The sequence below is a fragment of the Rhinopithecus bieti genome, unplaced genomic scaffold (genome assembly GCF_001698545.2).
Source record: "Rhinopithecus bieti isolate Rb0 unplaced genomic scaffold, ASM169854v2 scaffold_115, whole genome shotgun sequence".
In the NCBI taxonomy this organism is placed as follows: Eukaryota; Metazoa; Chordata; class Mammalia; order Primates; family Cercopithecidae; genus Rhinopithecus; species Rhinopithecus bieti.
Genome location: NW_016803181.1, coordinates 721990 through 736735, shown reverse-complemented (window position 1 = coordinate 736735; position 14746 = coordinate 721990). Strand labels below are relative to the sequence as shown.

General features: G+C 42.5%; 2 protein-coding genes across 3 annotated transcripts in view; one reads left to right on the top strand and one right to left on the bottom strand.

Annotated features, from left to right (window-relative positions):
• The window catches only part of THBS1 (thrombospondin 1), a 17465-nt gene extending 2875 nt beyond the window's left edge, over positions 1-14590 (top strand). The window contains exons 4-22 of the mRNA XM_017868024.1: positions 53-128; positions 428-627; positions 740-862; positions 1925-2018; positions 3766-3939; positions 4459-4635; positions 4943-5116; positions 5376-5503; positions 5619-5771; positions 6228-6446; positions 6934-7041; positions 7610-7769; positions 7924-8042; positions 9693-9927; positions 10125-10352; positions 10520-10791; positions 11219-11316; positions 11420-11559; positions 12488-14590. Coding sequence (XP_017723513.1) covers positions 53-128; positions 428-627; positions 740-862; positions 1925-2018; positions 3766-3939; positions 4459-4635; positions 4943-5116; positions 5376-5503; positions 5619-5771; positions 6228-6446; positions 6934-7041; positions 7610-7769; positions 7924-8042; positions 9693-9927; positions 10125-10352; positions 10520-10791; positions 11219-11316; positions 11420-11559; positions 12488-12495 — 2886 coding nt within the window. The 3' untranslated portion in view covers positions 12496-14590. The remainder of the gene's footprint in view (positions 1-52; positions 129-427; positions 628-739; positions 863-1924; positions 2019-3765; positions 3940-4458; positions 4636-4942; positions 5117-5375; positions 5504-5618; positions 5772-6227; positions 6447-6933; positions 7042-7609; positions 7770-7923; positions 8043-9692; positions 9928-10124; positions 10353-10519; positions 10792-11218; positions 11317-11419; positions 11560-12487) is intronic.
• The window catches only part of FSIP1 (fibrous sheath interacting protein 1), a 202575-nt gene continuing 199102 nt past the window's right edge, over positions 11274-14746 (bottom strand). Inside the window, exon 13 of one of the 2 annotated variants that reach the window (XM_017868057.1) lies at positions 11274-11353. The gene's annotated coding sequence lies outside the window, so the exon portion shown is untranslated. The remainder of the gene's footprint in view (positions 11354-14746) is intronic. The other variant, XM_017868067.1, reaches the window with a different exon arrangement.

Sequence of the window (14746 nt, the reverse complement as noted above, 5' to 3'; positions counted from 1 at the left end):
CATCCCCACCCCCCTCAGCATTCTACAAGTGATGTGTATCCTCTGTCCACAGGGGGTGCTGCAGAATGTGAGGTTTGTCTTTGGAACCACACCAGAAGACATCCTCAGGAACAAAGGCTGCTCCAGCTGTGAGTACCCCTCTATTTTTAGGGCACATAGGGAAATCGGGGGGAAATTCCACCAAAAACAGGCTGAGGAATTTAGCAATAGTGGTTGTACATAAATTACCCCTAGTAAAATCGTTAAGAGGCATACAAAAGTGACCTCAAGGGGTATCGTACACACACACGTATACACACATGTGCGCATACACGCCACCCCTCTACGTGCATCCTTCACACCAAATGAAATGTCTTCTACCACTAAGAACTCAAGAGGCTGGTTGGTAAGAGTCTCTCTTTGAAGTTTTCATTTTGTTTCTTGCCAGCTACCAGTGTCCTCCTTACCCTTGACAACAACGTGGTAAATGGTTCCAGCCCTGCCATCCGCACTAACTACATTGGCCACAAGACAAAGGACCTGCAAGCCATCTGCGGCATCTCCTGTGATGAGCTGTCCAGCATGGTCCTGGAACTCAGGGGCCTGCGCACCATTGTTACCACGCTGCAGGACAGCATCCGCAAAGTGGTCAGTGACCTCTGCACCCAGCCCATTAGCATGAACCCTGGCAGGTTTGCAACAGATGGTCCCAAATGACTGAAAATGGGGGTGGACACTAATGATATTCTCTCCCTTTTAGACTGAAGAGAACAAAGAGTTGGCCAATGAGCTGAGGCGGCCTCCCCTGTGCTATCACAACGGAGTTCAGTACAGAAATAACGAGGAATGGACTGTTGATAGCTGCACTGAGTGCCGCTGTCAGGTAAGCAGTCTTCACCAACCAGAATAAGAATTGACAGCTTTTGTTTGAACCTACATCTTTGGGGAAATACCCAAATCGCCACAGAGATTCTTTTTATGTTCCATGGCCTGATACCAAAGTGTTTTTTTCTTTTTCTTTAAGATGCAATTATGGCATCTATGAATTCTTCTTGAAACTCTCAGATGGTTTATCAAAGTATTAGTTACACCCCAGGCTAAGTATCTAAGAGAATGAATCTACTAAGACATCTGAATAATTTACCTACCTTAGTTCAAAGACTAAGTGTTGAATGTCAGGTAAATAAAACCTGGTTGGAACATTCATTTTTTTTTCCTCAACCCCGATTTATATTCAGTTTTGGCATAGGTTCTCTTGGTAGAGTAGCAATTGTTTTTCAAATCACTTAGCCTGACACTGTTAGGATGTTACTGTCTACTTGGCTCAGATGGCACTGCCAGCTGTGTGTGATTCACTCTAGCATTCCCCCATGCCAGTGGCCAGTGAGTTTGGAGGTTCACCTGGCTTATCTATTAATAGCAAGGTATTTGAATTTGCTTAAATACAAATCACAGATGACTGGCTTTGGAAACCAACTTCATTAAATTCCCGTTCTTTTCCAGTATAGAGACAGATCACAGATCTATAGATGAGAAAAAAAAAAAAATGCTTGTAGATCTTCCTTCCTCCCCCCAAACACATAATATAAAAATGTCAAAGTCCTGGCTGAATTTCCTGAGTTTGATTTCAGACATAGATTTGGCCCATGATGTTGGTTGGTTCCTCTGCTATACATTCTTCGTACTGTAACTTCCACCCTTGACTAAGTAGCAATTAAAAAGAACTTTCCAAGCCATGGAGTGACACGTCAACTAGCACTAGAACTGTCTCTACGATAGTGGTGGTTGCAAATATGACAGAGACAGATCTTCTATGAAAATCGTTCCACTAGAGCATTGACAGCCCTGACCATGTTTTGGCTTGTAAAGGAAATGTTACAGGATGTAGACTTCTGAACGCAACATGCTCAGCAGCCTGTTCCCCTCTCACTCTCTTGTCCTGCAGAACTCAGTTACCATTTGCAAAAAGGTGTCCTGTCCCATCATGCCCTGCTCCAATGCCACAGTTCCTGATGGAGAATGCTGCCCTCGCTGTTGGCGTAAGTTCCTCAAATGGCGTAACTATTCTTCAGTGACTAGATCAGTTCTACATACATCCTAGAGAGCCGAGCACAACACTGGAGCCCCACCCCCATCTCCATCATGCTTTCATTCAGTTTCTGGCTGCAGCAGCTGGTTAACTGACAGCTTATCTGCTGTACACAGCCAAAAACTCCATTATCAGTACATCATAATTACCCCATCTGGATTGCAGTAATGGCAGTGAAGATCTTGGTATAGCTCATTAATTCTGATTTTTTGCTTTGAGGAAAAGAGATGAAGACGTGGCAGCAACTGCTCTAAGTTGACTGCTTTTAGAATTTGACCTTAGTGGCACAGAGTTAAGAAAAATCTGCTCACCAGAGATACTGACAGGCTTATTGTGTGAGCTGGCCTGATGGGGCCTGGAAGTTTTGCCCCTTTTATCTGTAGGGATACGAAGGCCTAAGAGAATAACAGCAATTTGAGCTCCAGAGCACCAAAAGAAATAAGGCATGATATTGTTCCGTGGCACCTTATCCCTGGCTTTTGTTACCAGTAAAATTAATGACTTTGCTGAGACAATATTTAATGTAGCAGGTACAAGTTATAAAAGTGATTCATCACAACTTAGATAAGGAAGAAAACAGAAAAACAGCACGTGCCCTTCACACACACACACAGACACACACACACATACCCTTGTCACAGCTCAGAATAACCAGTTCCATCCAGGGATCATATTCACGATACTGGCACGGTAATGATCGTTTTTACACCTATTTTCTGTTCCGCATTCACTTGAGATGTGCGTTAAAAGGAACAAAGCTAGCTGGAGGTAGCAAAGTTCTGAACTTGAATCAGGGATTGCTAAGAAAACTTACAACTAATGTCCAAAGAAAATAAGTTCTTTGTCTTCTGTCAGATACAGCTAGATGTGATTGTAGCCGTGGTGCCTGGGCAGATGGTAAACAAACATGCTGTCCTCTTATGACAGTATGTGCAGAGAAGGCCCCAAATGCTGGGGTGAGAGGAACAACAAACTGACTAACTCATGGCCGAGTTGGAGCCAGAGCCAACAGCTCGGCTGCCTTCAAACTCATCTGTCAAACACATGGTGTATGGCTCCCCTGACAGAAACGACTCCTATAAGCTTCTTCAGACTCACGCATTCCTGGAATTCTGAGACTGGAAATGCCTACCTAGATTATCTTAAGTCAGTAGAGGAAAACTCATTGGCATTGCTGAGAGGAGAAAGGAAAAGCAATGAATAGCAGAGCATACACTGTGGGAAGGCTGGCTGTACTGAGCCAGGCAAAGCATCCGATTACCCCACTGCTGTACACATCATGACCTGGGGTAAATCCCTGGGCCGCTGGCCTAAGAAGTATGTTGCTTTTCATCCTGTATAACTGCAACTTTGTGCCAGCTCATACTATGTTCTACAGAGCTCATGTACAGCACAGTGATTGTATTCTTAAAATTTGCTAAGAGAGTAGATCTTAAGTCATCAAAAAAAAGTAACTGTAAGATGATGGAGGTGTGTTAACTAGCTTGACAGTGGTAATCACAATATATGTGTGTATCAAAACAACATATTATACACCTTAAATGTCTATCGTCTTTGTCAATTACACCTCAGTAAAGCCAAAAAGAAAGAAATGTATTGCTTTTCACCCTCTGGCAAGTGGAGGGCCCTGAACAGAGCCCTCTGAAGAACAGCTTGTCCTAACCATCATGTACCTGATGAACCTGTTTCCCCTGCAGCCAGCGACTCTGCGGACGATGGCTGGTCTCCATGGTCTGAGTGGACCTCCTGTTCTACGAGCTGTGGCAACGGAATTCAGCAGCGCGGCCGCTCCTGTGATAGCCTCAACAACCGATGTGAGGGCTCCTCGGTCCAGACACGCACCTGCCACATTCAGGAGTGCGACAAGAGATGTGAGCATCTTGGCCTCTTAGGGACGTGGAGAACTGACCTGTCCTTGTTGTCATCACCGAGGGCAGTTCCACAGCATGGACATTAAGAACACGGGTTCTAGGATTTCTGGATCCCAATCCCACTGCTTCGCTGTGCACCCTTGAGCACAGCTTACCCTCTCTGAGGCTGTTTTCTCATTTGCAACTTGGAGATAATGATAGTTCTTGATAAGTTTATCTTGAGCATTTTCTTTAGCTACTGCATGAAAAGCAGTTAACATTGAGTTTGGTTCATGGTAAGCACCCTGTAAATGTTAGGATATTAACAGCAACCCATAAAAACAGCTAACTTATCCGTTCTCTGGTAGAAAACGTTCCATGTTGACATTTGGGCCTGTGGCCAGGAGCCAATTTCTACCGTACACTGGGTTTAGTTGCCATTGACCATTTCCTGGAAATAACGTGTGTGCTCCTGATGAGGGATTCTATTTGGTTATCTCTAAGCCAAAACCATGTGTGACCACCAACTTTGTACTTTAGTTAAACAGGATGGTGGCTGGAGCCACTGGTCCCCATGGTCATCTTGTTCTGTGACTTGTGGTGACGGTGTGATCACAAGGATCCGGCTCTGCAACTCTCCCAGCCCCCAGATGAATGGGAAACCCTGTGAAGGCGAAGCACGGGAGACCAAAGCCTGCAAGAAAGACGCTTGCCCCAGTAAGTGTGAGCTCAGCTGCAAGGTTGAGCACGGGCGGCAGCTCCGCCCAGCTGGTTGCCTGGCATCTGCAGCCTGCAGTTCAGTGGGTCATAGAGCAGGAAGGTTACCTACTAGAGAAACAAACAGAAGTAAAGTCCTGCATGCTCAGCAACTTCTTTTAATGAAAAACAAACTCACCCTCTTCCCCAGCATTCCTTCCATGTGTCAGAGGAGCAGAGGTTTCTTGAACGGGACTAGGAGAGTCTATGACAAGGGAGGGATTTGAAAGTTGATCTTCATTGTTGCCTGTGGTTCATTTTCTTACAGTCAATGGAGGCTGGGGTCCTTGGTCACCATGGGACATCTGTTCTGTCACCTGTGGAGGAGGGGTACAGAAACGTAGCCGGCTCTGCAACAACCCCACACCCCAGTTTGGAGGCAAGGACTGCATTGGTGATGTGACAGAAAACCAGATCTGCAACAAGCAGGACTGTCCAATTGGTGAGCCACGCAGCCCAGGATGAAATGACCTAGGAGCTTTGCTATTTTACTGAATGCTGCAGTCAGCATTCGAGGAGATTCCAGCTTGGTTAGTCCTGAGTGATCTGATTGCGCTAAGATGCAGGTGGACAACATAATCCCAACAAGTTATCAGTTCCCCATACCCTATAATATCTTACACTGTGTTAAGTGCTCAGCATGGCAGTATGGCAGCTTAGACTAACCATTTACTGTGCCCGTCTCTCTCTCCTTGTCTCAGATGGATGCCTGTCCAATCCCTGCTTTGCCGGTGTGAAGTGTACTAGCTACCCTGATGGCAGCTGGAAATGTGGTGCTTGTCCCCCTGGTTACAGTGGAAATGGCATCCAGTGCACAGATGTTGATGAGGTGAGGAACTGATGTGGCTCCGAGTTTCTGGATCTCGGAAAGCAGCTAACCCGTGCAGTCGCTTCCTTATGGCAATGACTTCTGAACACAAAGCACGCTCTTATTTCCTCCATAGTGCAAAGAAGTGCCTGATGCCTGCTTCAACCACAACGGAGAGCACAGGTGTAAGAATACGGACCCCGGCTACAACTGCCTGCCCTGCCCCCCGCGCTTCACCGGCTCACAGCCCTTTGGCCAGGGCGTCGAATATGCCACAGCCAACAAACAGGTACAGTCAGCTAGACGAGTAAACCAGAGGAGAGAAGAGCTGTCCTTGACCAAAACAACTAGGAGAGGGAGGAATGTAATTTCATACCATTCACGAAAAAAAAAAAAAAAAGGGTGAGGAGATGAATGTATGGTCTAGTTTTAGAAATGTGACTAGAAAATCCATGGTAAATCCTGCAGGGGAAAAATAGTCTACCATATTTAAAAATGCTGCTCTGGAATAAGTTGTGAGCAGATGGATTTGTAAACGCCTAGGTGCGGAGCAAATTCAAGAAAAAGAAACATAAAGCAAAGTTTGCCTACGGCCTCAGGGAGAATGGGGAGGAATAGAGGTAACCCACGCTCTTCCAAATGGAGCCTCTGTCTGCTCAGAGATGACAGGGATCTGGACTGTTGTTTCCATGAAATCTGGGGATTCTCGAAAGCTCTGGGTAACAGCAGGATGGTGTGCCCTCAGGTGTGCAAGCCCCGTAACCCCTGCACGGATGGAACCCACGACTGCAACAAGAACGCCAAGTGCAACTACCTGGGCCACTACAGCGACCCCATGTACCGCTGCGAGTGCAAGCCCGGCTACGCTGGCAACGGCATCATCTGCGGGGAGGACACAGATCTGGATGGCTGGCCCAATGAGAACCTGGTGTGCGTGGCCAATGCGACTTACCACTGCAAAAAGGTAGAGCCAGGTCCCTTGGGTGCCTCCAGAAAGAGGGCCCATCACCTTATCAAAACACAGGCTAAGGAATTTTAAATACTTCAAGTCTGGACATGAAACTAAAAGATGAAATCTCCCAAAGGTAGAGGGGCAGTGATTCCTATTACAATTCATATCACTTGGTGCCAAAAACATGAACAGGCTCTTTTGGGCAACTGTGTTCCAGAGTCAACTCTTCTGTCCAAAATAAAGTTCAGTACTCTATCCAAACACCAGCAAAACATGACTTGTGTTCACAACATCTATAAAGCCTAGAGCATTTACACAAATTCTGTAGGTATATCCCCCAAGAAAAGTGTTACTTTCTTGTCTTCCCATAAAAAAACATACACTGTTACTGAGCCGAATTCTGTTGTGTTTCTATTTGGAATTCCAGGTGCACTCCTCGTGCATGAGCTGAGCATGAGGAAGGCGACTGAAGCAGTGATATATGTCTTCTCTGTCCTAGGATAATTGCCCCAACCTCCCCAACTCAGGCCAGGAAGACTATGACAAGGATGGAATTGGTGATGCCTGTGATGATGACGATGACAATGATAAAATTCCAGACGACAGGGTAAAAACAGTTTTCCATCCCGTTTTCATCTTTCTAATTCAGCAACAGCCTGAAACACTTCAGGATTCAAGGAAATTACATGGCTATAGCAAAAAATATACCAAATCAATACACAGGATAATTAGAAATTATTCAGTGTGTTCCAGTAGTTTAAGGATGTAGATGTTGCCAAGAAAATTTTTAAATGAGGGTTTTGTTTTCATCAGAACTGTTTTCTCTGCACTTGAGAAATTATAATGCATAAACAAATGTCACTTTGTTCCCTAGATTCATTTCAAATGTCACATCGAAATGACAGTAAAATTGACTTTGGGCACACTACGAACTGAGATGATGGGATTATATTCTACATCTCACTAACTTCTAACCCACAGGGATCCATATTTTAACTATGTCCTTTTAACTTTTGTAGTGATCATTTTACACTGAGTACTCAATTAGCCTATCCACAAAGTAGAAAGTAATTATTGCCGATTTTCACAGCTTTAGACATATTATGCACATGGTTTGAGGCCTGAGCTGTTTTCAGGGACAACACTGTTAAGTGCTCCATTTCTTCTCTTTGCAGGACAACTGTCCATTCCATTACAACCCAGCTCAGTATGACTATGACAGAGATGACGTGGGAGACCGCTGTGACAACTGTCCCTACAACCACAACCCAGATCAGGCAGACACAGACAGCAATGGGGAAGGAGACGCCTGTGCTGCAGACATTGACGGGGACGGTAAGGTGCTGCCTGATCAACGGGCCCGCGGGAGCCAGGGACATGCACTGCTTTCCAAACTTACTTCTCTCTAGTCCTGGCTATTAGTATGCACTTTGGTGGACACATCCAAGGCTGGAGAGCCCAGCTCTTATTTGTCCCTTGTTCTCTTCAGGTATCCTCAATGAACGGGACAATTGCCAGTACGTCTACAATGTGGACCAGAGAGACACTGATATGGATGGGGTTGGAGATCAGTGTGACAACTGCCCCCTGGAACACAATCCAGATCAGGTAGGTGGACTCCTTTCAGAGTCTTTCAGTAAACTGTTGGAATAGTCCTTTCATGGCCTTTGAAAAATGAGCTTAACAAAGTTCAACCATTTTCATTACCGTGGCTCCCTGGGTTCTCATAGCCAACTGGGATATGTTCATGTAAATAATTTGCCTGATGTGAGCTCCTTGCACAGAGTCTCACAGATCTTTAGCATGAGGATCTTATAACTTTAGCCTTACCTTCTGTAAGAAGGGCTATTGGACTTGCTCAGCATGGTCTACCATTGTTAAGATAAATTATACAAAGCAGAGATTTGTGACTGACAACTGTACAATAATATTAATCATATGTAATACTAAGAGATGGAAAAATAAATGTGCACAAGCAAAATAACCCTTTTCATGGCTAATGATGTAATCTAGCTCTAAGAAAATCATCAAATTAAGGATATGTCCAAAACTTGGAGAAACCCCATTTCTTTGTCATTCCTCAAAAGTCTCTGGCATCACGAACATTCTTTACCTATGCTAAGGAGTGCTACACATCAACATTACACAGAACAGGCTCTCTGTCTGAAAGTCTTTCTTTCTTGTGTAACTGCCCATCATTTTCTAAGGATAAAATTTAAGGCTTTTTTCCCCCTAAAATGAATTGTTCTGGAAGCTTAGAAACCAGCTTTTTTTAAATGGTAAATTTTTATAAGATTAAAGAAATAAGGAAATCCAGCTTCTCCCTCCTAAGATTTGTTCCTGTGGAGTCTTGTCAAGCATAAAACAATAGGATGAATGGCTCTGGGGCCATCAAAAGCTTGAATGGTCTGGGTTAGCTTTGCTGATCAGATGGCATTGATAATCATTTATTTTGAGTTTGAAACTTACCATAAATTAAATTTCAATATCATGTAACCTCACTGGATGAGTTTTTGATTCCTCAGATAAGAATAAATTTTACAACAAAATGCAAGCATGATGTAAAAATCTTATAAGCAAAGACCATAAATACTGGCAAGAAGAATTCCAGTGTGTATATAAACAGTCCCTAAGCATCTCATGCATATTGAATAAAGTACTCTGAGAAAAACTGTTTTGGAAAAATTTAGAGTTTGACTTTACCTGAGCCTACAGGTGACAATCCCTATAGATACTAGGTGTATAAAATCAAATGCCTAAAAGAAAAAGCCAAAGTAATTTATCCCTGTCATTAACGCTACCCAGACAGTATACAACGCAGAGACCATCTTTTGCCATCTTTTCAGGACTTAGAGAAATTGCCATGTCAACAGTTTTACAACTGAAACCTTCTAAGGAAATTCTCTGTTAAAGTATCCAGAGAATTTCATTTAACATTAAACATTTAACAACAGTTACCAGTTAACATTTCATCTTTAAAATTAAATAACTCTATTTGATTTTCTTTAGAAAGTTTTATATTTAAAACATTTTAAATTATCCCTTCTCAGATTTTTGTAAGAAAACAAGGACAAAGGAAAAAACGTTTAAAATGTAATTGCTACTACTGCTATCTTTCTGCAGGAGTATATAAATAGACATGACACCCCACTGGCTCTATCAAACAATGAAGAATTTTCCCTGTGGTGGGGGCATAAGTTATCGTTAACATGAATGGTTTATAGTGCAATTTACCCTCCGTTTACATCCCTCTTTCAGCTGGACTCTGACTCAGACCGCATTGGAGATACCTGTGACAACAATCAGGATATTGATGAAGATGGCCACCAGAACAATCTGGACAACTGTCCCTATGTGCCCAATGCCAACCAGGCTGACCATGACAAAGATGGCAAGGGAGATGCCTGTGACCACGATGATGACAACGATGGCATTCCTGATGACAGGGACAACTGCAGACTCGTGCCCAATCCCGACCAGAAGGACTCTGACGGTGAGTCAGGGGAGCCACTTTCTAAGAGAGGGACTGCTGACACGGCTGTGTAGATTGAGGAAATGAAAACAAGGCTCAAAGCATTTGAGAGGATGAAGGGACCAGATGCCAACTTAGACAAGATAGTGACATTTCTGACACCAGTAACAATAATAGCACTTCAGAATTTTGCTGAACTCTTGCTTTTTTGACCTCAGGTGATGGTCGAGGTGATGCTTGCAAAGATGATTTTGACCATGACAATGTGCCAGACATTGATGACATCTGTCCTGAGAATGTTGACATCAGTGAGACCGATTTCCGTCGATTCCAGATGATTCCTCTGGATCCCAAAGGGACATCCCAAAATGACCCTAACTGGGTTGTACGCCATCAGGGCAAAGAACTCGTCCAGACTGTCAACTGTGATCCTGGACTCGCTGTAGGTGAGTAGTGAGTTCTTAGATCAAGAGGCTGATGCATACATGGGGAAAAACAAATAGAAAACCTGGCAGTTGTACCTATCCCTGTGGGTGCTGAGGATGTCTGGGAACATGATGGAGAACCTTCTGAAGGCTGCAGGTTTTAACCTGGCTCTGGGCTCATCTTCCAGGTTATGACGAGTTTAATGCTGTGGACTTCAGTGGCACCTTCTTCATCAACACCGAAAGGGACGATGACTATGCTGGATTTGTCTTTGGCTACCAGTCCAGCAGCCGCTTCTATGTTGTGATGTGGAAGCAAGTCACCCAGTCCTACTGGGACACCAACCCCACCAGGGCTCAGGGGTACTCAGGCCTTTCTGTGAAAGTTGTGAACTCCACCACGGGGCCTGGCGAGCACCTGCGGAATGCCCTGTGGCACACAGGAAACACCCCTGGCCAGGTAAGAAGCAAAGCCCTACAGCAGAGAGAGAGCTCATGGGTGCCTGACTAGCGATGGGGACACTGTGCTTTGACCAAGACTCTGACCAGGGAGTCTTAGAAAGTTCCCAGCATCACCAGCTGCAGCACTGAGCTCTGCCTTGTGAAAACATAATAGTGTTGAAAAGGGAGCTTGACCAAGAATTGCCCCACAGATCCTAAGGTGCCTTCAGCCTTTTCAAACAAAAAACTCCTTCCTCCTCTCTGTCTGCTTTATGTGCGCACTCAGTGGCACACAACAAATATGAGAGGGCTTGGAACAATTCCCCATTGTAGCCCTCTAACTTAGATCAGCTCGGTACCTTTCAAGCGTTGTTTCTGACGGAACGAAACAGAAATCTTTACCTGAAGGAGCTGTGTTTCAACCTTTCCTTTTCCTTTTCCTTCAGGTGCGCACCCTGTGGCATGACCCTCGTCACATAGGCTGGAAAGATTTCACCGCCTACAGATGGCGTCTCAGCCACAGGCCAAAGACGGGTTTCATTAGGTATGGTCGTACTGATTCAATTTCACTTCAAGTCACACTAATGGACAAAAAGACAAAAGTATTAAATAGCATTGTCACTAAACAAGACTTTTTTTCCCTGCAGAGTGGTGATGTATGAAGGGAAGAAAATCATGGCTGACTCAGGACCCATCTATGATAAAACCTATGCTGGTGGTAGACTAGGGTTGTTTGTCTTCTCTCAAGAAATGGTGTTCTTCTCCGACCTGAAATACGAATGTAGAGGTAAGAGCAACATCACCATGAATGTACACTGGACATCTCTATTGCAGACTAATATCAAGGATGACAGTCATGGGGGAGTCCAATGTAAAGACTGTTTTGGAGACAGGGTTATTTCTATTTTGCTTGTGAGGACACAAGGACAAAAATGGAATAATGCCTAGGCACTGTGGCTTATGAGTTCCTGAGTCCTTAGTTACAATATTAGTTTGCTTAGCAGTTTCTGCACTGCTCATACACAGTGCAAAGGTAGACTGCAGAAAAGCTCCTATACAATTTGGACTTCATTAATAATACTGTTCTTTACAATTATGTACTTATATATCTTACTGCTTGGTGTTTTATTCATGCCATCAGAGCACAAGTTAGAATTCCCAACTTTTCCCTGTATACAAAGAAGGGAGAGGAATGTTGCTTTCATATTGGCATGTTAAATTAATGTTTACTATTAAACTTAGCTTTTTTTTTCCTTCATTCTTTTTACTCAGTGATTACTTAAGCTTGCTGAGTCCAACACTGGCTCTACCACAAAATAAGCACTTAATATATATTTACTGGGCCAAGGCCAGATACCGAAAAGATCAATCAGAGTAGAGAAAGATAGTTGATTTTACACACAAAAAAATCTAAATTATTAATGTAATTTTTGAGTCTGATTTTTTAAAATAAGACTCCCTAAACTTTTAACATTGAAAGCCTTGGAAAGCATAATATATGTTCTGGAAGGTTCATGCCATGTTGGTCTCCTAGCATAAATGTCAGCTCATAAAATTAAATGGTAATATGCTTGAACAATCTTAAATTAGGCTTTTGTCATTAGAAAAGTAGACCTATTCCTATATGGTTTAACTTATTAACTGATACTAAGATGTCTGTGCTTTTATGAATGAGTTTTCATTTGTATATTTATTTATATTTGTTTGTTTAACAGATCCCTAATCATCAAATTGTCGATTGAAAGACTGATGATAAACCAATGCTGGTATTGCACCTTCTGGAACTATGGGCTTGAGAAAACCCCCAGGATCACTTCTCCTTGCCTTCCTTTTTTTCTCTGCTTGCATCAGTGTGGACTCCTAGAACATGCGACCTGCCTCAAGAAAATGCAGTTTTCGAAAACAGACTCAGCATGCAGCCTCTAATGAATAAGACATCTTCCAAGCATATAAACAATTGCTTTGGTTTCCTTTTGAAAAAGCATCTACTTGCTTCAGTTGGGAAGGTGCCCATTCCACTCTGCCTTTGTCACAGAGCAGGGTGCGATTGTGAGGCCATCTCTGAGCAGTGGACTCAAAAGCATTTTCAGGCATGTCAGAGAAGGGAGGACTCACTAGACTTAGCAAACAAAACCACCCTGACATCCTCCTTCAGGAACACGGGGAGCAGAGGCCAAAGCACTAAGGGGAGGGCGCATACCTGAGACGATTGTATGGAGAAAATATGGAGGAACTGTTACATGTTCGGTACTAAGTCATTTTCAGGGGATTGAAAGACTATTGCTGGATTTCATGATGCTGACTGGTGTTAGCTGATTAACCCATGTAAATAGACACTTAAATAGAAGCAGGAAAGGGAGAGAAAGACTGGCTTCTGGACTTCCTCCCTGATCCCCACCCCTTACTTGTCACCTGCAGTGGCCAGAATTAGGGAATCCGAATCAAACCAGTGTAAGGCAGTGCTGGCTGCCACTGCCTGGTCACACTGAAATTGGTGGTTTCATTCTGGATGTAGCTTATGCAGATGTAGCAGGAAAATAGGAAAACCTACCATCTCAGTGAGCACCAGCTGCCTCCCAAAGGAGGGGCAGCCATGCTTGTATTTTAATGGTTACAAAGGCACAAAATTATTGTCAACCTAACTAAAACATTCCTTTTCTCTTTTTTCCTGAATTATCATGGAGTTTTCTAATTCTCTCTTTTGGAGTGTAGATTTTTTTAAAATGCTTTACGATGTAAAATATTTATTTTTTACTTATTCTGGAAGATCTGGCTGAAGGATTATTCATGGAACAGGAAGAAGCGTAAAGACTATCCATGTCATCTTTGTTGAGGGTCTTCGTGACTGTAAGATTGTAAATACAGATTATTTATTAACTCTGTTCTGCCTGGAATTTAGGCTTCATATGGAAAGTGTTTGAGAGCAAGTAGTTGACATTTATCAGCAAATCTCCTGCAAGAACAGCACAAGGAAAATCAGCCTAATGAGCTGCTCTGCCCCTTGTGCCCAGAGTGGATATTATGGGATTCTTTTTTCTTTGTTTTATCTTTTCAAGTGGAATTAGTTGGTTATCCATTTGCAAATGTTTTAAATTGCAAAGAAAGCCATGAGGGCTTCAATACTGTTTTACCCCATCCCTTGTGCCTATTTCCAGGGAGAAGGAAAGCATATACACTTTTTTCTTTGATTTTTCCAAAAGAGAAAAAAATGACAAAGGTGAAACTTTTACATACAAATATTACCTCATTTGTTGTGTGACTGAGTAAAGAATTTTTGGATCAAGCAGAAAGAGTTTAAGTGTCTAACAAACTTAAAGCTACTGTAGTACCTAAAAGTCAATGTTGTACATAGTATAAAACTCTGCAGAGAAGTATTCCCAATAAGGAAATAGCATTGAAATGTTAAATACAATTTCTGAAAGTTATGTGTTTTTTTTTTTCTATCATCTTGTATACCATTGCTTTATTTTTATAAATTATTTTCTCATTGCCATTGGAATAGATATCTCAGATTGTGTAGATATGCTATTTAAATAATTTATCAGGAAATACTGCCTGTAGAGTTAGTATTTCTATTTTTATATAATGTTTGCACACTGAATTGAAGAATTGTTGGTCTTTTCTTTTTTTTTTGATTTTTTTTTTTCTTTTTTGCTTTTGACCTCCCCTATTTTACTATTTGCCAATACCTTTTCTAGGAATGTGCTTTTTTTGTACACATTTTTATCCATTTTACATTCTAAAGCAGTGTAAGTTGTATATTACTGTTTCTTATGTACAAGGAACAACAATAAATCATATGGAAATTTATATTTATACTTACTGTATCCATGCTTATTTGTTCTCTACTGGCTTTATGTCATGAGGTATATGGGTAAATACCATTCATAAATCAATATAGCATATACAAAAAAATTACAGTAAATCATAGCAACATTCACAGTTTGTATGTGATTTAGAAAGACTGAGTTGCT